The sequence below is a fragment of the Lagenorhynchus albirostris genome, chromosome 9 (assembly GCF_949774975.1).
Source record: "Lagenorhynchus albirostris chromosome 9, mLagAlb1.1, whole genome shotgun sequence".
NCBI classification, from domain to species: Eukaryota; Metazoa; Chordata; class Mammalia; order Artiodactyla; family Delphinidae; genus Lagenorhynchus; species Lagenorhynchus albirostris.
In genome coordinates, this window is record NC_083103.1 from 69,339,878 (window position 1) to 69,365,721 (window position 25,844).

The 25,844-nt window shown below is 38.4% G+C and overlaps 1 protein-coding gene and 1 non-coding gene across 4 annotated transcripts; both read left to right on the forward strand.

The window, feature by feature from the left end:
• The first annotated feature begins 2,434 nt into the window (after positions 1 to 2,434).
• TRNAG-CCC (transfer RNA glycine (anticodon CCC)) lies at positions 2,435 to 2,507 on the forward strand. The gene has a single exon. It is a non-coding gene; the product is annotated as a tRNA-Gly (tRNA).
• Positions 2,508 to 6,293: 3,786 nt separating this feature from the next.
• Positions 6,294 to 25,844, forward strand: MED17 (mediator complex subunit 17). 3 transcript variants are annotated; one of them, XM_060160227.1, is made up of 12 exons: positions 6,294 to 6,703; positions 9,318 to 9,484; positions 10,212 to 10,431; positions 12,251 to 12,387; positions 12,478 to 12,562; positions 12,908 to 13,060; positions 14,783 to 14,913; positions 15,776 to 15,960; positions 18,882 to 19,019; positions 22,205 to 22,322; positions 23,790 to 23,931; positions 25,324 to 25,844. In XM_060160227.1, the coding sequence occupies exons 1-12, from the start codon at positions 6,454 to 6,456 to the stop codon at positions 25,533 to 25,535; spliced, it is 1,938 nt and encodes a 645-aa protein (XP_060016210.1). In that variant the 5' UTR covers positions 6,294 to 6,453; the 3' UTR covers positions 25,536 to 25,844. The 3 variants fall into 3 exon arrangements, with proteins under 3 accessions (XP_060016210.1, XP_060016209.1, XP_060016211.1); XM_060160226.1 differs by having other exon boundaries at positions 23,790 to 23,949; positions 25,324 to 25,843; XM_060160228.1 differs by lacking the exon at positions 23,790 to 23,931.

Genomic DNA, 25,844 nt, shown 5'->3' on the forward strand with positions numbered 1-25,844 from the left:
TGTTTTTCTATAATAATCATGAGCCAAAAACAACTCTCTAATCTTGTAATGCCAACACTGATTTAGGAGCTTTTTAGTACTAAGCATATAATAAATTGTCAAGAAATATTTTTTGTCTTTGGATGTTAACTATAACATGTCCAGTGAGTATAAATTCCTAAATATTATTTTTTAATAAACACTAGTTTGTACCAAAAGAAATGAATAAAAATTTTACATTCATAATATGATATTGTGTTTCTTTTTAATATCCTACCTCCAGACAAAAATAATATTAGTATTCATTCATTTAACAAATACATACTGAATGAACACCTACCCTGCCCTCTGGAATGTAAGCTCCATGGCAAGGGCTTTGATCACCACTATAGCACTATTGCCTTTAAGAGAACCTGGCCGAAGTGGGCACTCAAATATTTGTTGAATGAATGATTATGACAGATACTTCACTAGATGCTGGGATCTATCATTCAGTCATTTATATAGTAGGGGAAGGCAAATACATATTATGTCAGGTGGTACTAGTGCTATGAAGAAAAAATAAAGCAGAAGATGGACTGTGAAGGAGGATGTTATTTTGTTGTGGGCATCCACACTGAGAAATGGTGGACTCCCACCCAAAATTCAGCTCAGATGTTGAGACTGATGAAGTCACACACATACCAAGGGTCTATGACAGACTTTATTATTCCCATAATAAGGCTTTCTGGGGAAAGCAGGGCAGCTCCCAAGCAAGTCCAAAAATGGCCTGAGAGAACAGAGAGAGGAGACTGGCTTGGGGGTTTTATGGTGGTTACAGGGTAGGGCCAGGGTGATGGTTCTGCATGCAGTTTGAATTTCCCACAGGTGGCCATGCAAGAAGCAGCCAGGCTTTACTGCACAAACGTGGGGCAGAAGGGGAGGAAGGAGTGGGGTAAGGCTTAACAGCTGTCGGCAATCAAACATCAAAGGTGGACTCAGACTCTATGACACATTTTATAGCGAGAGATCGGGGATAGCCTCTGATAAAGAGACATTTGAACAAAGGCCTGAAAAAACTGAGAGAGTGAGCCATTATTATGAAGTTATTTGGAGGAACATCCTTTCCAGCAGATTTAAAGGCTCAGAGGCAGAAGAGGACTTGGTATTTTCAAAAAATGGCAGAGGCCATTGTAAACAAAATAGGATCACCTGAACTCCGTGAAGCTAACATCTAGCGCATATTGCGAGAAGCAATTTTTAAAAAGCTAGCTAGCTAGATATTTGCAAAATTATGTTAATACTATATTCACTTTAGGAATGTGACAAGGATGCCCAATATCATTAACTACTGGAGTTTCAACTAGGAAAAGAAGACAAAGACAGAATAGGTATAACAACTGAAAAGGAAGGAAAAAATAATTTTTTCAGCAGAAAACATGATTGACTTCTTCGAAAACCCAAGAGACTCTATAGTTAAATTATCAGACTGAGTTCAAAGAGGTTCCTAAATATAAATATTACTCAGCCATAGAAAAAGAATGAAATACTGCCATTTATAGCAACATGGATAGACCTATAGAATATCATACTAAGTAAGTCAGACAAAGACAAATGTATGATTTCACCTAAATGTGGAATCTAAAAAATACAAATGTGCTCGCTTCGGCAGCACATATACTAAAAAATAATACAAATGAATTTATATACAAAACAGGAACAGACTCAGACACAGAAAACAAACTTACTGTTACCAAAGGGGAAGCGGGTGGGGGAGGGATAAATTAGGAGTGTGGAATTAACAGATACACACTACTATACGTAAAATAGATAAGAAACAAGGGTTTCCTGTATAACACAGGGAACTATATTCAATATCTTGTAATAATCTATAATGGAAAATAATCTGAGAAAAAATATATATATAACTGAACCACTTTGCTGTACACATGAAACTAACACAATATTGTAACTATACTTCAACAAGGGAAAAAAAAGTTGCTAAATGTAAAATCAATATACAATAATGAGTTGTATTTCTGCATACCAACAAAAAATAGGTTAAAAATGTAAATCTGGCAGGAATTCCCTGGCGGTCCAGTGGTTAGGACTCCGTGCTCTCGGGGCCAAGGACCGGGATTAGATCCCTAACTGGGGAACTACGATCCTGCAAGCCTCGGTGGCATGGTCAAAACCAAAAAAAAAGGAAATCTGAAAAGGATACCAATTACAATGTTACCAAAAGTACACAGCAGTATTTTTATTTAACAAAAATTATATATAACCTTTATGGAGAAAATTATAAAACTGTTGAAAACTCAAAGAAATCAAAATAAACATGTACATCCAGGAAGATGCAATCTCACAGAAGTATCAATTCTCAAACCTATAAATTCAATTCAACATCAGTCTAATCCCAGTAGGGCTTTTATAGAGCCTCACCAGTTCATTTTAAAATATATGGGACAGGGGGACTTCCTTGGTGGTCCAGTGGTTAAGACTCTGCACTCCCAATGCAGGGGGCCCAGGTTCGATCCCTGGTCAGGGAAATAGATCCCGTGTGCTGCAACTAAGACCTGGCGCAGCCAAATAAATAAATAAATATTAAAAAAAATAAAAGCAGACTCTCATTTGCTTTTGGTTTTAAAAGCCCAGCTTCCTTTTAGTTTCTCTGTGATGCCTCCGTGTGGCTTGTTCTACCATTCATTCCAGGACAATTTACTGAACACCATCAATGTGCCAAGCATTGTACCAGGCCTACCCCAGTCAGCAGGGACGGGACACTGACTGACATATGAACAAATAATTAAAATAAAAAAGAATAAGTCCTATCAGTATTACCCTGTAAGGTATTGTACATTAGAGGATACTTCATATCACAAACACAAAAATAAATTTACTAAAGAACACATGAATTTCTGGTACTGGCCAAGATGGAATAAGCCCACAACAGGCTATTTCTTCCACAATTCCAAAATACAAAATCTTGGATAAAATACAAAAAGCAACTCCCAGAACACTGTTGAAAATTAAACCATTTTGACTGAATGGTTGAAGAGGGAAGTCAAAACTTGAAGAATGAACAATACTGATGATGAGTTTCCTGATTTTTCTTTCCTCTTTTATCCGAGGCAGTCGGGGTCACAGAACTACGCAATGGGCATGGACAGCAAAAACTCCCAAGAGACAGTTCTTTTTGGCCAGAGAACCAGGAAAGGGAGCCTCAGCAGGCCACAGTGTGAAAGTCTCCATTTTTTTCTTGTTTCTTTTTTATGTCTTGGCTCTGCCCAGAGGCTAGTCCCAGTGCAGTCAGAGCTGCACTGCTGTACCAGTGGTATCAGGGTAGCTGTTACCTAAAACACCAAGGAAAAATGATTCCAGAGGAATCAGGAAATGGGTTTCTTGTGGTCCCATTTTTCTCTCTTTTCTCTTGGTGCTTCATCTGGAGGGTGGCCCCAGCTGTGAAGAACTACATTACAGTCTGGGGTGTAGGGCACTAAAACTAAGAAGAACTGGTATTTGTGGCCAGAGGAAGCAGGAAAAGGGGTGATATTCACAGTATTCCCTTATTAGCTTATTAATGTCTGTAAGAATTTTGAATGTGTATCCCAAATTATCTTACACTCCGTTCTGTGTTTTGGACTTTTCCATTGTCCAATCTTTGAGTTCACTAATACTTTTCTGTGCTGTGTCAAATCTCTTAGTAAACCTTGGGTTATTAATTGCATCTAGGTTTTAGTCTAGAATGTACATTTGATCTTTTTTTTTTATAGACTGAAATTTTTCTGTTGAAACTGCCCATCTTTTCATCCATTTTGTCCATTTTCCTTTTTTTTTTGGTTGTGCAGCATGCAGAACTTCCCTGACCAGGGATTGAACCCATGCCCCCTGCATGGGAAGCACGGAGTCTTAACCACTGGACTACCAGAAAAGTCCTCTATTTTTTTTTAACATACTAATCTGTTAAAGTCCTTGTCTTCCATCACCAATGTTTTGATCATTCATGAATTAGTTCCTATTATTTGTCTTTGCTTATGTTTTATCAGTCACTCTTTCCTACCCCTTACTACTGCTAAGATGGTATCTTTCACCAGTGAGGATTTCCACCTTTCTTTTGCTAGGCAGATGAAGTGTGAGACTGATTAGCTCATTGTAATCAGAGAAGGAGCTGGGTTGGGGCTCAGTTGCATTTTAAATAAAACTCAGGCCACTTCTACCTAGAGTCTGTTACTCTGTTACTTCCGGGATTTTAATTCAGAGCCTGGCAGATCTCTGCCTCCTCAATCCTGAAAGATGGTGTGGGGTTCAGTTCTTCCCTTTCGTAGATTTGAGCTCCATGAACCCTCAAAATCTGACAAAATTTTTTTTTTTTTTTGCGGTACGCGGGCCTCTCACTGTTGTGGCCTCTCCCGTTGCGGAGCACAGGCTCCGGACGCGCAGGCTCAGCAGCCATGGCCCACGGGCCCAGCCGCTGCGCGCCATGTGGGATCTTCCCGGAGCAGGGCACGAACCCGTGTCCCCTGCATCGGCAGACGGACTCTCAACCACTGCGCCACCTGGGAAGCCCCCTGACAAATATTTTTTATAGAACACTTCCCTCTAAGCAGGACTTAGGTATGTATATACCTTATGTGTATCTTAGTCTGCAGACGACTTCACTGTTTTTTACACTTAGATCTTTACTCCATTTGGAATTTATTTTTATTTAGGATGTGAGATAAGGGAATGCAACTGGATTATTTTCCATATGTGACTGATGGTTGGCCCTGCTCCTCCCATCATCCACACCCCTTTCTATGTAACTCTGCAGTTTCTGCAACTGAAAAATCTGAGTGTAACCCCTCTCCCACCCTTGACTTTTGGGTTTGGCCATGGGACTTGTGGATTTTAGACATGTAATGCAGGCAAGGCTTACATCTTGTGACTCTACCATCTCCATGAGAAGGACATACCCTGACCAGCCTGCTAGTACAAGAAGAATGAGACACACATGGCACAGTCTTCTAAATGGCCTGTAGACCTATAACTTGAAGTAGAAGCAACCAGCTGAGCCCAGCCTAGATCAGCTGACCCTCAGGTCAAGCCCAGCTGAGACAGCAGACGCCCCAGCCAAACTGCATAAGTATGAGCACCTTATAAAGATTAAAGGAGAAATATGTTTAAAACACTTAGCACAGTGACTGGCACAAATAGAGCCCAAGATAAATATTAATCAAATTTTGAAATAAGGTATTAAAATCTTTTACAAACTTATGCATAAAGTAGTTCTCAAACATGACTGTCCAGCAGAATCTGTTGAGCTTGCCAACGTTGAGCTTCCTCCCTCGAAAATTCACACACACCCCCAACAAACACCCCACATATATTGTTTAGGTAGAGACTGACACCATGACAACTGTATTTTCCTAAATACCTTAGAAAAGGAGTTGAAAAACTTAAATATACCTTAGCACAAAACTTGGAGAGACTCATGATAAATGATATACATAATTCCTTAAATTAAGTAGAGTTTTGTAACATAAAAGAATTCATCTTCCCCTGTGGAATTACTACTGATGAAATACTTTCTCAGGGACTCAACAGTGCTTCTTTTTTTTTAAATATTTTTTCTGAATTTTATGTTTTTTATACAGCAGGTTCTTATTAGTTATCTATCTTACACATATTAGTGTATATATATGTCAATCCCAATCTCCCAATTCATCCCACCACCCCCACGCCCACATCAGTGCTTCTTAATCTTATAAATATTATTTTAACTCAGGCATGAAAGAAATATGCGCATATTACACGTCAGAGATAGTCTCCGTCATGGAGTTTACCACTAACGGGAGTTTAGATAACAAACTAATTATGCAGTATAATTTTAAGTAGTGATAAGCACAATTAATTGTTTTCCTCAAACTACGCCCTTATTTTCTAACTCTTCAGACATGTTGTTTCTACCCCAGGTGTAAGCCCTCAAATCTCAGCACTCTCAGAGGGCCTCTCGTAGCTAGGATCCAGGGGCCCATTCATCTCCTTTTCCCTGCCTCTTTTCGGTCGTCTTCATCCTTCTATCCAACATCACCTTCCAACAAGCAACACTTAAAACAGAGGTGGGCACCAGGGACCCGCCTCCCCAAGCTCTCTGCACCCGAATCCCACCCTCCCACCGCCAGCCACGCCTCTTACAGCCCAGGAAGCTTCTCCGGACGACGTAGTGGGATTCACCGGAAGCGCTCGTCCGGAAGTGCAGAGTTCCCGTGTCGGCCGGTTTCCTTCCGCGAGACTCCAACGAGGGGGGAAGAGGGGAGCGCGAAGGGGCCTGCAGTGCATTCTGGGGAAGTCTCAGCACTCTCGTCTTTGTTTCCGGCTCTAGAGCAGCGTTTGGTTTCCCAAAAGCTCTTCCAAGGTGCGGTTCCCGGGTTCCCGGGTTCCCGGCTCCCCACAGAGGCGCACATACTTCCTCCCTCGGTTTTCGGCTGGCGCTGGGGTCCTGCCAACGCCGCCAGCATGTCTGGGGTGCGCGCTGTGCGGATCAGCATTGAGTCTGCCTGCGAGAAGCAGGTCCAGGAGGTGGGCCTGGATGGCACTGAGACGTACCTGCAGCCGCTGTCCATGTCCCAGAATCTGGCGCGTCTGGCCCAGCGGATCGACTTCAGCCAGGGTTCGGGCTCCGAGGAGGAGGAGGCGGCGGGGGCAGATGGCGACGCGCAGGATTGGGCGGGCGCCGGGTCCAGCGCGGATCAGGACGACGAGGAAGGTAAGGCCCGTGTCTTTTGCTCGAGTCTACTGGGCGGGTCTGGGGGTCCCGGTACCCGCCCAGGTAATGTCACTCTGCCTCTCCTGCGCCAGGTGAGATGCTGTGCGTGGAAGTACTTCGAACGCAGGTACGCGGAACATTTAATTGTGCTCTTCGTCACCTGGACAATTTAGGGCACTGCATGACTCTTAATACACCTTATTCTTCTGCAGGTTTCCTTGAGTGGGAGCGCTTGAGGGACACTGTCACTGGTGAAGTGTTTACGTTTTTAGTAGAGCGTCTGTAGTGTGGCACACCCTGGTTCAGAGCCCTGTAGTTCACATCTCGGCTGTGATACGTATTAGCTATGGGGCCTTGGACTAGTTACTTTGTTTCCCTGTGCAAGGTGGATGATTATAGTAACACCTACTGAAAGGCGATTTGTATTGACTGGAGTATGTGATAAGATCTAAGAGGTAGGCAGAGGCCAAATCATGTAGGCCAGGATAAGCATTTACTTTTTATTAGAACGACAGCTGAAAGTTTGAAGGATTTTAAGTAGACAGATGATTTTGTTTACAAAAGATCACTCTGGATGCTATATAGTAAATGGATTATAAGGAAAATAAAACTAGTTAGGAGAGGATTATAGAAGTATGTGTGGTTTTTGTATTCTTATTGTCAAGAATAAAAAAACATTAACAGTTCTTGAATTAGTTATGTGAAGAAACCCTGTGTAAATGGGCATTTAAAGATGGCATTTCAAGCCAGTCGTGTTAGGACAATTAGGGATCCGTTTGGGAATAAAAGGTAAATACTACCTCAGACCTCACACAGAAATATTTCCGCAAGGATTGAAATGCAAGTGAAGAGAATAAAACAAAATATTGGAAAGAAGTTATAATCATATAACTTCGGGATTAGGAGAGATCTTCTTAAGCAAGATAGGAAACACAGACATTATAAAGGAAAAGATAGGTATAATAATAGGTATATTAATTACATAAAATTTTAAAATAATAATGGAAAAATATGCCATAAACAAAGTAAAAAGATAAATGACAGACTGGGAAAAGTATATGCAACACATATGACACACAAGTGGTTGATACCCCTTATGTTCAAAGAGTCCCTTGAAACTGAAAAGAAAAAGGCAATTCATTGGAAAAATAGGCCAAAGATATAAACAGTTTGCTCACAGAGGAAAGACTTCAGCTCTCACACTAGTAGGGAGAAGCAAATGAAAATATCATTAAGATACTATTTTCATGCGTAAGATTAGTAGCAATTTAAAAAGATTGTTAATATCTCGTATTGGGAATGTGAATTTTTAGAGCCTTTTTTTTTTTTTTTTTTTGCGGTACGCGGGCCTCTCACTGTTGTGGCCTCTCCCGTTGCGGAGCACAGGCTCCGGACGCGCAGGCTCAGCGGCCATGGCTCACGGGCCCAGCCGCTCCGTGGCATGTGGAATCTTCCCAGACCGGGGCACGAACCCGTGTCCCCTGCATCGGCAGGCGGACTCTCAACCACTGCGCCACCAGGGAAGCCCTTTAGAGCCTTTTTGGGTGACAGTTTGGCAGTTCAGTATGTATCAGAATCTTTAAATGTTCATCTCTTTTGTTTGTTTGCTTGTTTTTGTTTGTTTTTGGCCACGCCTCGCGGCTTGTGGGATCTCAGTTCCCTCACCAGGGATTGAACCCGGGCCATGGTAGTGAAAACTGGAATCCGAACCATTAGGCCACCAGGGAACTGCCAGTGTGTATCTCTTTTGAACCACTAATATCATGGCTAATGATTTAACCTACAGAAAAAGTTGACGTATACACAGATGTGTGTTCAAGATGTTTACCACTGCTAGCGTTGTTGCAACCAATCTCCATGACAATTAAACAGAAATGAGTAAACTTACTGTACACTGATGTTCCAGAATATCATACAGTGTTAAAAGGATGAAGTAGATCGGGAAGTGTCTCTAGGACATATTAACTTGGTGGGGTGGCGGGGAGAAGCAAGCAATAGAAAAATGGGAGTATATGTATGTAAATGCATAGGAGAACATTTGGACGGGTACGCCCCAACTGTTAATGGTGACTGCCTGTCAGGAGGGGAGAGAATTAGGGGTGGGGAATAAAGGGAAACTTGCACTTTTTACTCTATAACTCTATTGTTTGAACTCTGTACGATGAGCCTGTATTCATGAAATTTAATTTTTAAAAGTGATTAAGAGGTTGGAAGATGTGTTACTAGTGTTTACTATCTGAATGCTGCCATTATAGGTCATTTTTATTTGTGTACTTTTCTGTGTATTGGAAACTCAACAATTACTTTTTCAGGTTTTGAAAGCTGGAAGAAAAAAAGTTATTAAGAAGGCTTGCATAAATTTTACAAGTTGAAAGCCTATCATGTTGTAATGTTAGAGTTAACTTAGGAAATTAGATATCATATTTGTTTTGACATTGTAGGAATACTAACTTAAATGTTAACCAAGATTCAAGAAAGAGTGGAGAGAATGAGATAAAATAGGGAACAATTTAAAATAGAATTCATTATTTCTTCTTTTAGTACTTTTAAACCTCTAAATGAGCCTTCTATAACTAATACCTATGTATTTCTCTTTTTTTCTTTCTCTTTTTAGGGTTGGTGAAATTTCAACCTTCCCTTTGGCCTTGGGATTCAGTGAGGAACAATTTGAGAAGTGCCCTGACAGAGATGTGTGTTCTCTATGACGTTCTCAGTATTGTTAGGGATAAAAAATTTATGACTCTTGATCCTGTCTCTCAGGATGCACTTCCTCCAAAACAGGTATTTGTGGGATTTGATTGAATAATGGTGCCGTTTTCGTAAGTCCTAGGACCATCTTTTAGACTGTGTGCCCATTGTTTCCTTTTCCTTAAATGCAAAATTAAGTCCAGATGAAGATTTAAAGATTAACTCTCTTGAGTTCTCCAAAAACTCAAAATCCGGTACTGTAATATGATCAAAAAATTGTGACATTTTTATGAAACTTTATTATTTTGAATCTTATGCAGCAGCCAGAAAACTTTTATTAAACTTGGCTTTTTGGAAGTATGTCTACATGAATTGGTAGTGATTGTGGATATATATAATACATAGATTTTGATTTCTCATCAGTTTTCCAGTTATGGACTTTGATCTGAAGTGTACTGAGTGCCTCGAAAGAGTGTACGTGTGGGTTGGGGGGAGAGTGGCATACATAGGAGAGGAATGGCAGTACAGAGAGTGGAACCTAACCTAGGCTGGGCCAGGTTGATGCAGTGTTAAGTTCTGATTTATAGTCCACTGGTGATTTGGTTTAACACAAATCTTTATTTGAGTTGACCAAAGAAATAGGTTGTGGTTATTTTTTAAAAAAAAAAACATTATTATATGTGCTTTTTGCCCTTCTCTGTGCTTTTCTTTAATTTTTAAATTTTCCCTTGAGTAGGTATTTTATTGTTGAGAAAAGTGTATCATTTTAAAATCATTTAAAAAATAATACAGAGCTACACTTTTGGATTGTTTTTGATAGAATCCTCAGACGTTGCAGTTGATATCTAAAAAGAAGTCACTTGCGGGAGCAGCACAAATCCTACTGAAGGGGGCAGAAAGACTGACTAAATCAGTCACTGAAAACCAAGAAAATAAGCTACAAAGAGACTTCAATTCTGAGCTTTTGAGACTGAGGCAACACTGGAAACTTAGAAAAGTTGGAGATAAAATTCTTGGAGATCTGAGCTACAGAAGTGCAGGTATAGATTGTTGTTTAAAATATAGTTTTTCAAAAACTATAAATGGTAGGTTGTAATGTTACCTTTTTGGGTGGGAAGCGGGGCCCCACCGCGTGGCTTGTGGGATCTTAGTTCCCAGATCAGGGACTGAACCTGGGCCCTTGGCAGTGAAAGTGCCGAGTCCTAACCACTGGACTGCCAGGGAACTCCCACATATTCTTCTGTAATAATATTATTTCTCAGTTACATGTTACGTTTTGAAGTTTTAATTTCTGTGCCCATAAGCCTGAAAAAGTTAAAATTACCCTTATCACAACCTATGTAAATATATGTATAAATAGTTTATATTCAATTTGGAAACACTTTAGATAAATTTAATTGAAAGTTTAGAGATAGGGTTTATGTGCTCATACACCCTGAACCATAATTGACATTTAAGTCAGAAATAAGGAGGTAGGGTTAGAGTCCTCAATCACAGGCTTACCAGTAACCCTCAAAAACTGGGCATAAATGGAGAAAAGAAACTTCTCTATTCTTCCTTATTCTGTTTTTCTCCCTAAAGTCTGCTAAGCTGTTTTCATATCCTGGGTGAGGAGAAACAGTGGTGAAAACACTTCGCCTTCCTTTTTCTATTCAGCCAGGGTTGCAACACTAACTTAAGGAATATACTTTGTTGAAGTATATCAGAGTTTAATCTTGAATATCTTTTGGTATACATTCTTTGTTGTTGAGCTATGATATATAATAGCAGGTTTTTCGAGGTAATTATGGTACTGTCTTTAAGCTGCTGAAGTATATTCAGAGGATACAGTAAAAGTTTATGAGTCACAGTTCAATGGGGTAAAAACTTTGAATGTCAAGGGATAAAAAAGCAAGGAGCCCTGGCTGTGATCACTGGGGTAACAATAGTAGAGTGATATTTTAAAAGGATTCATTTGTCAGAGCAAGCCATCATTATCCCAAAATTAAAGGAAGGTAAATTGAGGTAGTTAAGTACTGGAGGACCTACATGCCTTAACGTTGATGTGAATTGGGAAATTTTGAATTCTGAAGGTAAAGTTCTACCACAAAGATGAATTCGAGATGACAAAGACATTTTTACATTAGGTAGTCTGTAGAAGCAGTGCTATCTGGCTTTGAACACTGTAAGCTCTTCCCAACAAATAATTATGTGCAAGAACTTTACCTAATTTCTCTCTATGGGATAGTCACCTGTGTTATAAAAGGATTTGATTACATTCTGGTTTTAACTGCAAGAAAATCTTGAACATCTTCCCCTGTTATAAAACAGCAGTTACATTTATCTACCCACTCCTCTGGCAATTCAGCAGCCCAAAACAACTATCCCAAACTTATGCCCTACATAAAAAGACATCACATGAAAGTCTAGGAATTGGTTGAAAAAACGGTGGTATACACACTTTCCTTTTGTCCTTCTCTTACTGAATTCAGAACCCTTTAATTGCAACCATATTACAGAGACTGAGCTCCAGAAGTTTTTAATCTCCAAAGTTTAAATTTATGGAAGTATTTTCTAGAATTATATTCATTTTGTCAAAACTCCATTTGAATAAAACAGTTTGGATGGCCTGTAGAGTTCATATTATTATGATACCATTAGACTAAGGCGTGTTATTTTTTTAAGGTAAATAACTCTTTTCTCCTGCTTCCTTACTTCCTTTTGTTTACCACGCCTCTCCCTTCCTCCAAAACACACGTTTTTCATAGGAACTTAATTTATGCTTCAGTGATGTGTATGTGAAATATTATACCCTTAATAATTTGTGTTAAATTAACATGTTAACTGGTTTTCATTTTGCTATTCTGAATACGCCTTTAGGATCTCTGTTTCCCCATCATGGTACATTTGAAGTAATAAAGAATACAGACATTGATCTGGACAAGAAAATACCTGAAGATTACTGTCCCCTCGATGTCCAGATTCCTAGTGATTTAGAGGGCTCTGCATATATCAAGGTATTTGTCAAAGTATTTTTCAAGTAATTTCTTACTAATAGCCCAGAAGCTGATGTGCTAACATTTTTTCATGTTATTATCATCACATAGGTTTCAATTCAAAAACAGGCTCCGGACATAGGTGATCTTGGCACAGTTAACCTCTTCAAACGACCTTTGCCTAAATCCAAACCAGGTATAGTTATGTTCTATCCTCTAACTTCTGGTCTTATCTAAGCTTATATTTACAAATGAACTGAAGATAAACATAGATAGGAAAAATAGGTACTTAGGAATAAGAGCAATTGGAAATGTAAGTATTTATAATTTGTTAATTAACCATTAGTGAATAGCTGTGTGATCTTTTTTTAAAGATTGAACTTATTTACCAGTTTTCTCTGTGTAAAAGAAGTAAAATGTTTTATATGCCATAACGCACTGTTTTCTAAACTTTTGTCATATGTATCCAAATCATCATTTAAGCTAGTTAATACCTAGTATAATTAGTTAATTAATATATACGTATGTCCCTGTCTTTCAGGTTCCCCACATTGGCAGACGAAATTAGAAGCAGCACAAAATGTTCTCTTATGTAAAGAAATTTTTGCACAGCTCTCTCGGGAAGCTGTTCAAATTAAATCACAGATCCCTCACATTGTGGTGAAAAACCAGATTATCTCTCAGCCCTTTCCAAGTAAGTGCAGCCTACCCTTTTGAGATTTATAATTAGGACTTTGTGGTTTGGGGAACAGGACAGAGTGGGTAGCTATTTGGGTGTGCTGAAGGAACAGTTAGAGCAAAGAGGTAGTGTGAGGTCCGTAATAACAGCCAATGAAGTATGCAACACAGTCTGCACTGCTGACTCTGTTCTGGGTCCTCAGTAATGTCACTCCTGGGCTTTATAAACAATATAAGTTAAAGTTTGTCCTAGCAAGGCTGTTATTGAGTAACAATTGCTTTGAGGTGTCTGTGCCAGCACCATTTGTGGAAGATTTTTCAGGGATCCTGTCTTATTGTCTAAATGAGCTGTCAATTAGAAAATGCTTAGTTTAAAAAAATTTTTTTTATTTTAATTTTTTTAAATATTTTATTTATTTTTTTATTTGGTTGTTTGCGCTGGGCCTTAGTTGCAGCAGGTGGGCTCCTCAGTTGTGGCTTATTTGTGGCATGCGAACTCTTAGTTGCGGAATGCATGTGGGATCTAGTTTCCTGACCAGGGATCGAACTCAGGCCCCTGGCATTGGGACCATGGAGTCTTTGCCACCAGGGAAGTCCCTATTTTTTATTTTTTTATTGAGGTATAGTTAATGTATAATATTATATAAGTTTCAGGTGTACAACATAGTGAGTCACAAATTTTAAAGGTTATTCCATTGATAGTTGTTATAAAATATTGGCTATATTCCCTGTGTTGTACAATATACCCTTGTAACTTATTTATTTTATACATAGTGGTTTGTACCTCTTAATCCCCTGTCCCTACATTGTCCCTCCTGCCTCCTTCTCCCCACTAGTAACCACTAGGTTCTCTCTATCGTGTGTCTGTTTATTTTTTGTTATATTCACTAGTTTGTTTTATTTTTTAGATTCCATATATAAGTGATATACAGTGTTTGTCTTTCTGTGACTAATTTCACTTAACATAATACTCTCAAACTCTACCCATGTTGCAGAAGACAAAATTTCATTCTTTTTTATGGCCAAGTAGTATTCCATTGCATATACACCACATTTTCTTTATCCATTCATCTGTTGATGGACACTTACTTTGCTTCCATATCTTGGCAATGGTAAATAATGCTGCTATGAACATTGGGGTACATGTATGTTTTCCACTTAGTGTTTCTGTTTAGAAAATGCATAATTAAATATCCATAATATTCCTAAATTTGTAGAGATTGAATTTAAAATATTATTCAAAAGCAGTTAGACTTACCTAGAGATCAATTTGTAATTAGCTGCACTTGTTTTTTACATAAATTCTGAGCATCTTCTTAGATCTTGTCAAGGGAATAGGTATTAGGAGTGAAAAATTTCATCCTGATTCTCATGGGAACAGGGAACGCTATGTCTTCTAGTCAGTAAGACCAGATGTTAACTCTGTGTTTCATTTCGTTTTTAATTTAACATCTAGAAGAAATAAATTAACATATAGTTTCTGTTCACCTGTCTTTAGCCACAGCTCAAAGTCAGCAGCCACATTGTAGGTGAACAGAATTTGAATTGTTAAAATATATGGTAGTTTATTATATTCATGAGTAGTCATTTTGGTGTAAAAATGTTGATCACGAAAGCGTCCTCTTAAAGTTCAGAATGTATCTTTTGAGAATGGGCTGTGATTATACTTTATGAAAACAGTTTGTGCCTTTCCATATTATAGGTTATTTATATCTGTCCTTCTTATTTTTATAAATAGGCTTGCAGTTATCTATTTCTCTGTGCCATTCTTCAAATGATAAGAAATCCCAAAAATCTGCTACTGAGAAGCAAAGTCCAGAGGACCATCTTTATGTCCTAGAGCATAATTTGCATCTACTGATTAGAGAGGTAATGAAGTAAATGTTTTTCCTTGCATTGTGGTAAGAGTATCCACAGCAGTGAATGTACACACACTCCCCTCTGCTGAGTCCTCATTATTCATATAGCGATGACATTCAGTAGCTGTGCTGTGAAAGATCCTTGCTATGGGCTCAGGGAATATGGAAATAATCAGAATACAGTCTCTATCTCCAAGCATAGCTTGTAATGGCAGAAGTACACCACAGGTTTTATAGAGAGGTGTAAGAAATGCATGCTAGAGGGTATTCTGATTGGGTAATCAGGGAAAATATCTTGCCAGAGCCCGTGAAAAGGATTACTTGAGTTATTTCAGGATGTATTCTACTTACACATCATCTAGAACTATGTTTCCAGAGTGCTGGTTCACAGTTTAGGATAATTTCAAAAGACTCCCCTGAAAATCTTTTAATAGAAGTACATATTCCAGCCTTCTCTGCCTCACCCCAAAATCTGGTTCAGTCATTTGTGATGGTGCAAGAATCAGTATTTTTTTATGTTCCTCAGATGGTTCTGTTGTAGCCAGGTTTGGGAACCTCTAATCTAGGGTATGGTGGAATAATTATCTATTGATTTCATGTTTTCTGTCAATGGGACTTATTAAAGAATACTTGTTTTTCTACTTTAAAACTTTTAAAATAAAAACAGCAGCTTGAGAGGGACCCTTCTCTTTACAAACTCACATTAAATGTGGCCTAGTAGATGTTAACATTTATCTGTGTGCCAAGACTGCCTTTATATGTGGTTCAGATCCATTGCTTTCATGTTTCCAAAATGTGAGCCATGTTTTGATTGAACGTTGTGTAGTTAATATGTGGGTATTGGCTGTTTAAAACGGCTGTTCTTGTTACAGTTTCATAAACAGACCTTGAGTTCCATCATGATGCCGCATCCAGCAAGTGCACCTTTCGGCCACAAGAGAATGAGACTTTCGGGTCCTCAAGCTTTTGATAAAAATGAAATTAATTCAATACAGTCAAGTGAAGGGCTCCTGGAAAAAATAATTAAACAAGCAAAGCATATATTTCTGAGGAGTAGGTAAGGACAGAGTTACTATTTTTCTTTGAAATTGCAGTCCTTTTTCCTTTGTTAGTTATCTTTATTAGTTACATTATTTTTGGCATGCTTTAATTTTTTTTCCGGGGAGATGGAAGTGGCTATGGTAGAAGAGTTTATGGTCGTAGATGGTCCTGTCAAGTTTGGGGAAGACTTAGTTAGCGCCGTTGCCCATGTAACTTAATATATTGTTTCTAACACTGGCACTAATGTTTCCAAAGACGACTGACTAGGGACCTGCCATGGGACACCAAACTTTCTTCAGTAACCCCTCCATGGGATGCTCTTCCTGAACTGATTTAAACCTTTTTTGAAGCTTTCCCTATTTTTTGGTTGTCACACATTTTAGGACTTTGGACGGCACTTTCCTATATGTTGACTTATTTAATCCTTAGCTCTGGGGCAGATCATGTTAACCCATTTCTACTGATGAGAAGATTGGGGTTCAGAGAAGTTGTGCAACATGCTGAAGGTTACACAGCTAAAAGGTTAGCAAAATCAGGATTTATGCCCACGTTTATGTAACCCCAAAGCTCATTTTCTTTCTTCCATACACATCATTTACAAAAAAAACTTGCATGATTGGACCTAAATGAATGTCTCACTTCCAAATGCTAAAGGGTGCTCTTCTATTTTATTATTGGGCGCTTAGTGAAGAGGTCTGTTTTTACTTCATTCACGATTGCGCCTTGGTGGTACTCAACAGGTGTGGGCACACTGTTTTTGTGAATGACATTTGATTTTTGATTTTTGTTTTTTTCCTGTTAATACAGTCATGGTTTTATTAGCATATTAGTCTTTGGTCTCAGAATGGAAACTTAGTAAAATGAATTAGGAAGACATGTTAGAGACAACAGCATGATACAGTGAAAGGAGTAAGGAGTTTAGGGTAAAAGATGCATTTAAGCCAGGGCTCAATGACTTGCTAAGTAACTTTGGGCAAGTTAGTTAATATCTGTGGCCCTCTATTTCTCTGGCAACTGGGGGTATACGAGTCTGGTCTTAGGATCAAATTGAACAGTATATACAGAAGTTCCTTATAAGCAGTAAGAATATTATATGTTAGATTATTGTTGTTACTTTCCATTATAAAAGCTATTATTTTGAGTATATTGTTAATCTTGCAAATTTCTGATTAACCATAAAGTTAAATATTCCCTGAAATAAATGAAGGGCATGGAAAAAGTTATCTTTAGAACACTTATAAATTTCTGAATAGTAGTTGTAATCTTGGAAGCAGCAAAGTTTTAAAAATATTCCCTTTTCTCCCCTTATATATAGAAATAATGTTCCAAATGTATCAACCCATCTGTATAATTCCATACAATTAACATGTTCATATATTTTTACATACATTTGAGCCTTGAGCAACACAAGGGTTAGGGGTGCCACCCTCTCTATACAGTTGAATTTACAGTCGGCCACCAAATAGGCAGTTCCTCCTTCTCCCAGGTTTTGCATTCGTGGATTCAACCAACCAAAGATTGTGCATATTGTAGTAATTATTTAGTGAAAAAAATTCTCTTATAAGTGGACAGGTGCATTTCAAACCCATTGTTCATGGGTCAACAGTATATGTGTCAGGGCATGTGTATCTTTTTTATTTTTTAATAAATCTGGTATCATAAAGTTTTATACCCTGCCTTCAGAGATATTTTAATAGCTGTGTAATAGCCCATTGTGTGACTAATCCATGATTTCGTTTAACAATTCTCAATTGCTAGATACTTTTTTATTCCCAGTTTGTTGATAGATATAATACTGAGATCAAAACTCTCACATACATATTTATCTGTTGTAAAAATTTTTGAAGCACTGCCAGGGAAACAAATCACAGAAAAAGAAGGTAAAGTTAAAAATGGATTGAAAGAAACCAGTACTAGAGTAGAAGCAGGATAAAAGAGCAAAGCCCAAGCCTGTTGGTGTAAAAACCCCTTGTCCTCAGGGGCTGTTCTCATTTCTTCCATTTCCTTCTGGCTTTTCCTTCTCTTTCCAGTGAAGTGCTAGAATCACATTTTAGAAACTGAGGATCTCAGTAATTTGGTTAACTTACATATTTGATGCTTTGGTTCTAGGCAGTGGCTTTTCATTAGTGTGTATAAAATATAAAGGAAAGATTATTGGCTCTGGAGTTAGACTTTCAGGTTTTGTGCCCCAAACAGTTACAAACTTTGGGCAAGTTACTAAACATTGCTAAACTGCTTTTGTTCCTTCTGAAAAATGCAGGTAATGATAGTAGTGTCTACTATTGTTAGTAAGGTTAAAATAATTCATGAAAGCACTTATTGTAGCAGTTGGTACATAATTATCGCTGTATGGATCTTATTTTTCATTTATATTTACCATATTTATCTTTTATCACTTGAAGGGTCTTATTTTTCATTTATGCTTACCATATTTATCTTTCCTGGAGTATAGGTTTTAATTGTGCAATAAGTCTCTCTAGGTTCTCTTGAAAATGATTATAATTCCATGACAGTAATGGAATTATAATTCCAGGTGCGGGTATGTCCCAAGTCACTTGTTACCAGGAATCAAGTACTGATATTGATTGTGAGTAATTATGAGTAAATTATGAGTAACTTATATTCTTTACAGAGCTGAGGTTAGTACCCTGGAAGTATACTTCTCACTTGTGTTCTGGTAAGATTTTCTGAGTGGCAGAAAACAAATGGAGTTAAAAGGAAATCAACGTGGCCTGAGAATGTGCCGTGATGTGAAACTGAGAACCAGCACATCAGAGCTACATCTGACCTTTCTTTCAAATCTTTGCTTTTCAAATGATGGTATTTTCAAAAAGTAGTCATCTGTTTTTCAAATAATCGTAAAACTGATAAGTGATTTATCATCTTATTATTTTATATGGTAACTTTATAAAAATTTTAACTTATTTTCTTTAAAAGAACTGCTGCAACCATTGACAGCTTAGCAAGTCGCATTGAAGATCCTCAGATACAGGCTCACTGGTCAAATATTAATGATGTTTATGAATCTAGTGTGAAAGTCTTAATCACATCACAAGGCTATGAACAAATATGCAAGTAAGTATCAAAAAGAAGTTGTTTAATATGTTAAGTTGCTTTTTATGTATTGATGTTTGCTGAGTGATTATATCAAGATTTTGGTTTTTATTTGCCAGGGTGGCATAACATGCAAGTAAATTATGTCAGCTGTAGAGTGTTTTTAAGAATGAAAGGTAAGGACTTCGCTAGCAGTCCAGTGGTTAAGAGTCCGCGCTTCCATTGCAGGGGGCGTTGATTCTATCCCTGGTTGGGGAACTAAGATCTCACATGCCGCGTGGTGTGGCCAAAATACACAGGAAAAAAACAAATAAACCAAAAAAAAAAAGATGTAAGAATGTCTAAAATAGTCTCTGTTAGGTAAATGTCACATATTTGAGCTGTGGTAAAGAAGGAACCACAGCTTTGAGCGGAAAGCTGCCACGCTTCCTCAGACTCCGATCCGCTTCAGTTCTTGCCTAGAGGCTGTGGCTAGTCTGGGGTATTTGAGGTGAGGAGGGCCGTTTATATTAGAGCCTATCCTTTCCATAGTGTGCCTAAAACAACCCCTGTGTCTTAATCCAGTTCATGATTATGCCCTTAATGACTTTTGTCCCCAGCATTCCTGGAGGAGCAGTCTACTTGATTTATATTCATAAATCACAAGTTAATATACAGATAGTAGATTGGTGGTTGCAGTGGTGGGGAGTTGGTGAAGGTGGTCAAAAGGTACAAAATTCCAGTTATAAGATAAATTAAGTTCTGGGGAAGTAATGTACAGCATGGAACCTATAGTTAATAATACTCTATTATATATTTGAAAGTTGATAAGAGAGTAATCTTAAAAGTTATAATCACAAGAAAAAGAAAATTAACAACTATGTGAGGTGATGGATGCTAAAAAAACTTACGGTGGTAATCATTTTGCCATATATACAAATATCAAACCAGTATGTTGTACACCTTAAACGAATACAATGACATTGTCAATTATATCAGTAAAACTGTGGGCAGTAAAACTGTTAATATAATTAGCTGGTGGCCATGAAAGACATTTTGGGCTTCCATTTCAGCCTCTTTGAAAATTAACAACTAGAAAGATGGAGCTGAGTCCCCTCCTCCAGGTCAGTCTGAGAGAGTGAGTATGTTTATCAGGGTCTGTATGTTTTATATTTCAAGCTTTAGTTGCTTTATTTTAGGCAGACGTAACTAGCCACAGTGGTCTCTCAGTGAGCAAAACACAACTGGAAACGAAATCACCACCCTCAGGAGTCGGGGAATATAATAATATATACTATAATAATGTGTAGTATAATAACACTATATTTTAATAGGGATGTTTTAATTCTCTTTTTTTATAAAAATGAAAGATAGTAGACGAACATGATTTAAAGATCAAATAGAGAAGGGAAAAGAGTATACAATGCAAAGGAAATCAGTCTTGAAACTTCTTGGAAAAGGTTGGTGGAGTGGATCATGGCTTTCTTCCCCCTCTACCTAAAGAAATAATGAAATAATTGGGGTGCCTTGGGGGTGTGGTGGGAGAGGAAGTGTTGAATATATGAAACAAAGTTAGTGTACGTTTTTAACTGTTAAGGCTAGGTGACGGGGTCATCGGCTTTCATTATACTATACTTTTGTGTGTGTTTAAAATTTTCCATAATAAAAACTTAGCACAAAGGAGAGGAAAAGAAAAAATTGATCAGCATTGAATTATTTACATCTAGAACTAAGACCAAACAACTATGGGATTATGGTTATAGAATCCAGTGTAAACGTTCTAAACTTCTGTGAAGAAAGGTTTGTGATAATGTAGCCTTGATAGAATCAGGACAGGAGAGGAAGTAGAAGGAAGTGTAGAATGCCCTTTTCCCCATCTTCTATAGCTGGTGGGGTCATCTTATGCTATTTAAAATTGAAAGTAATTCTCTTTCTTAAAGCTCCCCAACTTTCTATTGTTGACCATTTTAGTTGGATGCCAGCAAAATAATTTGTACATATGTAAGCATATCTATAAGATAAACTCCTCCAAGTGTAACTGCTGTGTCAAAAGATAAGGACATTTAAAATTTTGATTAATGTTACCAATTTGCTTTTCAAAGTGGTTACAAATCCCTCTTCCTCTTTTTGTTTAAAAAAGGAGAATTTTAAAATTTCGTTAGATTTATAAGTCTTTTCCTTTAAGCCTTCTGAATTTTTGTGTTTTTTCTTGGAAAGAAATATGTAAACTTCATCAAGATTACAGTTTTATATAGGTAGTTGCCAAAATGCTTTATTCTTAAATATTTGCTGTAAAACAAAGTTAGAAAAAAAGAAGTACTGTCAAATGTGGAAAGAAATAATGCTATTTTTTCCCACATTTGTTCATCTAGGTTATTTGATTTGGAGAGTTTTGTGTTTCATGTACGTGTCATATGCTAAAAATTTATAAATTAGCTTGGAAGAGTTTTGTGATCTGCGTATATATTCATTGGCTATTTTACGAGTTTCTTTGTTTGACCTTAGCTTAGTTTATAGAGCGTACGTATTTTGACTTGTTTGCTGATTACTTCAGGAGAGAGTGACGTTAACAAACCCTATTTTCCTTTCTGTATGAGAATTCGACCTTTGGTTAACTCTCGCTCTAGTCTCCTAGTAACTTGATAGGGAAAGATGCCATGTGTGTTACTAGGCAACACTGCTTATGGCAGAAATGATCCCAAATTGGTAAAATGGTTCTGGACTGGGAGAAATTATAAATCCCTGATGGGGACAGCTTTGGATTTCCCAGGATGGCGTGACTTCTAACAGTGGGCAGTGTCTCTGGTGGGCACCCTGGAAACCATGCCTGTGGAGCTGTTAAGGGTGCGTGGCTCCTGTGAGGAACCAGGTTGTTGCGTCAGGGCAGGTCCCACGTATTCTCAACGTGGATCTCATTTCATTGCAGCAATGGTGTATTGCTGCAGTGTTGACAGCTGGAAGGCCTGCCGTAGAAGAGGAGCAAGGGCTGTTGGCCTGCTGGCACGCTGTGCTTCCCCCACCGTATCCTTCTGAGTAGACTGCTGCTTCGTGGCCTACAGTAGTTCAGAGAGAGTCTGATGGTTTCCATTGAACCTAAGAAAACTCTCCCCCGTGGGTGTTGGTTATCAAAACTGTCTGTTATATTCTTTTTCTTTGACGTTAAGGTTTTTGGCATTGTGTAAGGTAATTTGCAACATTTCTGATGTTTAGTATATGTGTCTCTAAAGGTCCATTCAGCTGCAGTTGAATATTGGAGTTGAGCAGATCCGAGTCGTACACAGAGATGGAAGAGTCATCACTCTGTCTCATCAGGAGCAGGAGCTGCAGGACTTCCTTCTGTCTCAGGTAACAGTTACAGCTACAGGTCTTGAGCCCCTTCCACTCATAACTAGTGAACGAACAAAGTGGGGAAGAAGTACAGTTATTTTTAAAAAGCCATTTTTTCCTGCCACCTAATGTCTAGTGCACATTTTACAACCTACGGGCTAATTGAAAGTGTTGACAAACTGTCCTAGATTTGTTTCTACTCTTAGTTTGTATTTAAGATGCAGGACCAGTTCTGAGACTATCAGACTTTTTTCATTTCTCATGTTAGCCAAGATATACCACCCCTCCAGGACCACGTGAAAGTTTAGAATTACTAACCCAAGAAAACCAGAGAAAGGGAGATCAGATACGAAGCTATAGTGTCCATTCTCCATAATGATAAGTGGAATGTTTTCCTCTTGAGCCCTAAGCAAGTGTTCCTCTTATTAAGGGACAGTATGGAGAGTGCCGTCACAAACCTTCTTTGTGACACTGGACAATTTTCTGGACCTTTCTTTCTTCGTCTGTAAAGTAAGAACAGTATTTTTCCTACCTTCTTCATGGAGTTGTGATGACCCATTGAAATATGAGTTATGGGAGAAAGGGTAGGTTTTGAAATGCTAATGAATCTTTCACAGAAAACACATATTTATGTTTCACATAAAATTTTTTGAAAATACTGACACTCTTCATCCTAGAAGCAATAATCTTTTATACTGATTGCTTACGTGGTACCAAGGGAAAAAAATGCATTCGTGAGGTATGGCAGCTCTCGGTTGATTGCACCTAAAATGGCTTTGGTCGGCTTACGCATACACGCAGAAACATATTGAAAGCCTACTGAATAGCTTCCAGAACTGATGAGAAGTCTAGAGAATAAGACTTGCAAATGGATCAGGATCAAAGGAAGCTAGATAGAACCACAGCCAGGGCAGTGCCACTACTGATGCCATCCCAGCACTACTGCCTTCATCGCTGGGACAGAATGCACTCTTGAATTGCCCCGTGTACCAGTCAGGGTCTTAACCGGAAATAAGTGGCACATTCAGGATAATTTCAAGAGTGTCTGTTTGCTAAGGACCTAGTTATAAAAGCTGGTAGTGTAGCCATATGGATCAGCCTCCCAGGACAGAGCAGGGTGGAGAGTGGACTTGAGGGGGTTAATGGAAGATACTCAGCTGCACACCCTGCTACTACTTAATTGTTGCTTCATAATCAGTGATCCAGGTGGGAGGTTCCAGTTGGCCAAGTTCAGGTTGTATGCCTGTCTTCCAGCTGCCAGTGGACAGGAAAGCGAGTATTAGGCTGTTTTAGCTTCTGCAGTAGAAGGTGGGGTGCTGTTCGCTTCCCTCAGGGGTCACAGGAGGATTCCTCAAACATAAGACAGGGTTCCTGTGCTAGGCACTGAAAACCCCAACAGAAGGTTATTTTACAGTCACGATGTCAAGTCACTGCAAAGTAAATACCCACGCTGATTGTCAATGAAGGTTCCTTTTTCATTCACAGATGTCACAGCATCAGGTGCATGCAGTTCAGCAGCTAGCCAAGGTTATGGGCTGGCAGGTCCTGAGCTTCAGTAATCACGTGGGCCTTGGGCCCATAGAGAGCATTGGCAATGCCTCTGCCATCACAGTGGCCTCCCCGAATGGTGACTATGCTATTTCAGGTACTTTCTGCTTCTCTGAATGTGAAGAGACCTTTGGGAGTTTGGCCTTAACATTTAGCTTTAATAGTTACTATACTTAATAGTAATTTATCTCTGCAGTAGGTGAGTTCATGCAGTAATTATACTGAGCATTTATCTCATCATAGCTGTTATTCAGAGCAACAGATTATTACTTCTCTTTTCTAGTAGTTATAAAAAATGTCTTGCTTGGCAACACATTTTCCTAAGAGATTACCTGAAAAATGCCAAAACTTTTAATGGATAAATGCTTTTTAAAAATACACTGCTGGGGGGCTTCCCTGGTGGCACAGTGGTTGAGAGTCCGCCTGCCGATGCAGGGGACATGGGTTCATGCCCCGGTCTGGGAAGATCCCACATGGCCGCTGAGCCTGCGTGTCCAGAGCCTGTGCTCCGAAACGGGAGAGGCCATAACAGTGAGAGGCCCACATACCGCAAAAAAAAAAAAACAAAAAAAAAAACACTGCTGGGGAGTTCCCTGGTGGTCCAGTGGTTAGGACTCGGTGCTTTCACTCCATGGTTTCACTGCCATGGACCCAGGTTCAATCCGTGGTCAGGGAACTAAGATCCCACAAGCCACATGGCCAAAAATAGATAGACAGATACATAGATAAAATATCTATACTGCTGCAAATATGCAAGAATAATATTTGATCCTAAAGATGGTCAAGGGATGGAACAGAGAGGTGTTTTATGAAACACCTTCTATGAGTGGGGCACTTTGATAGGCATGTATACATACTGTCTAGTTGAAAATTATATATGGTTTTAGTGTGATCTTTTCTAATACCTGCTCTAAATATTTGAAAGAATGGATAATCAGAAATTCTTCCCCACAGGATCAGAGCTTGTGAATCTGCAGGCTTGATCATTGCTAGGCCCTTACTGATAATTTCTTTTCTTCTTTCCTGGGTTATAAAGCCTCATTAAAACCTAAAGTTTATATTTGGAATAATCTTTCCTCCATCCTTTCCAGTTCTGATTTTGAACATTTGAGTTTATCACATAGTAGGTATATATTAACCAAGTCATTGAATGATTGGGTTGTCAAGTATTTTAGAAAAAAATAATGATGTTCTGAAAATGTATATAGGACATTTGACTTTCCTAAACCAACATTCATCTTGCCACATTTTTATAGTGCAAATGGTAATTCATGAGTATTTATACCAGCCTAGTATCTATAAATTAGTAAATTTTCTTTCAGCATATTGAACCTGAAAAGCACTTTTACATGAGCACTTTCAAGTTGATAGACAAACAAGGTTTTTATACTCATGGAAAATGAAGTTGTGTGATCTTTGTTGTCTCTAGCTTGGAAAATGAGTATATTGAATTTTTGGTTTTGTTCCACAGTTCGTAATGGCCCTGAAAGTGGCAGCAAGATTATGGTTCAGTTTCCCCGTAACCAGTGTAAAGACCTTCCAAAAAGTGATGTTTTACAAGATAGCAAATGGAATCATCTTCGTGGACCGTTCAAAGAAGTTCAGTGGAATAAAATGGAAGGCCGGAACTTTGTTTACAAAATGGAGCTGCTTATGTCTGCACTTAGCCCTTGTCTACTATGATTTTCTTCCAGACCAGTTTCCAGATATTTTTTTCCAGAGAAGTTTCCAGAAACTTTGAGAAATGTTTGCAGATCAACTATAAGCACAAGGAAAAAGAATCTTCCAAAGGAGTATTGTTTTTAAAAAGTCATAATTAGCAAAAGTTTACCTAGCATTTTGAAAACTTTCACTTTATAAGTGACAAGTGCTTTGAAATGCAAAAGTTTATTTACAGTTATAGGGTATACAAGTATGGATAGATGTAAATACTTTTTTTTTTAATGCAGTTAACTTGAACTGTTACTAACTTATGGATTTGAATTTGCTTTT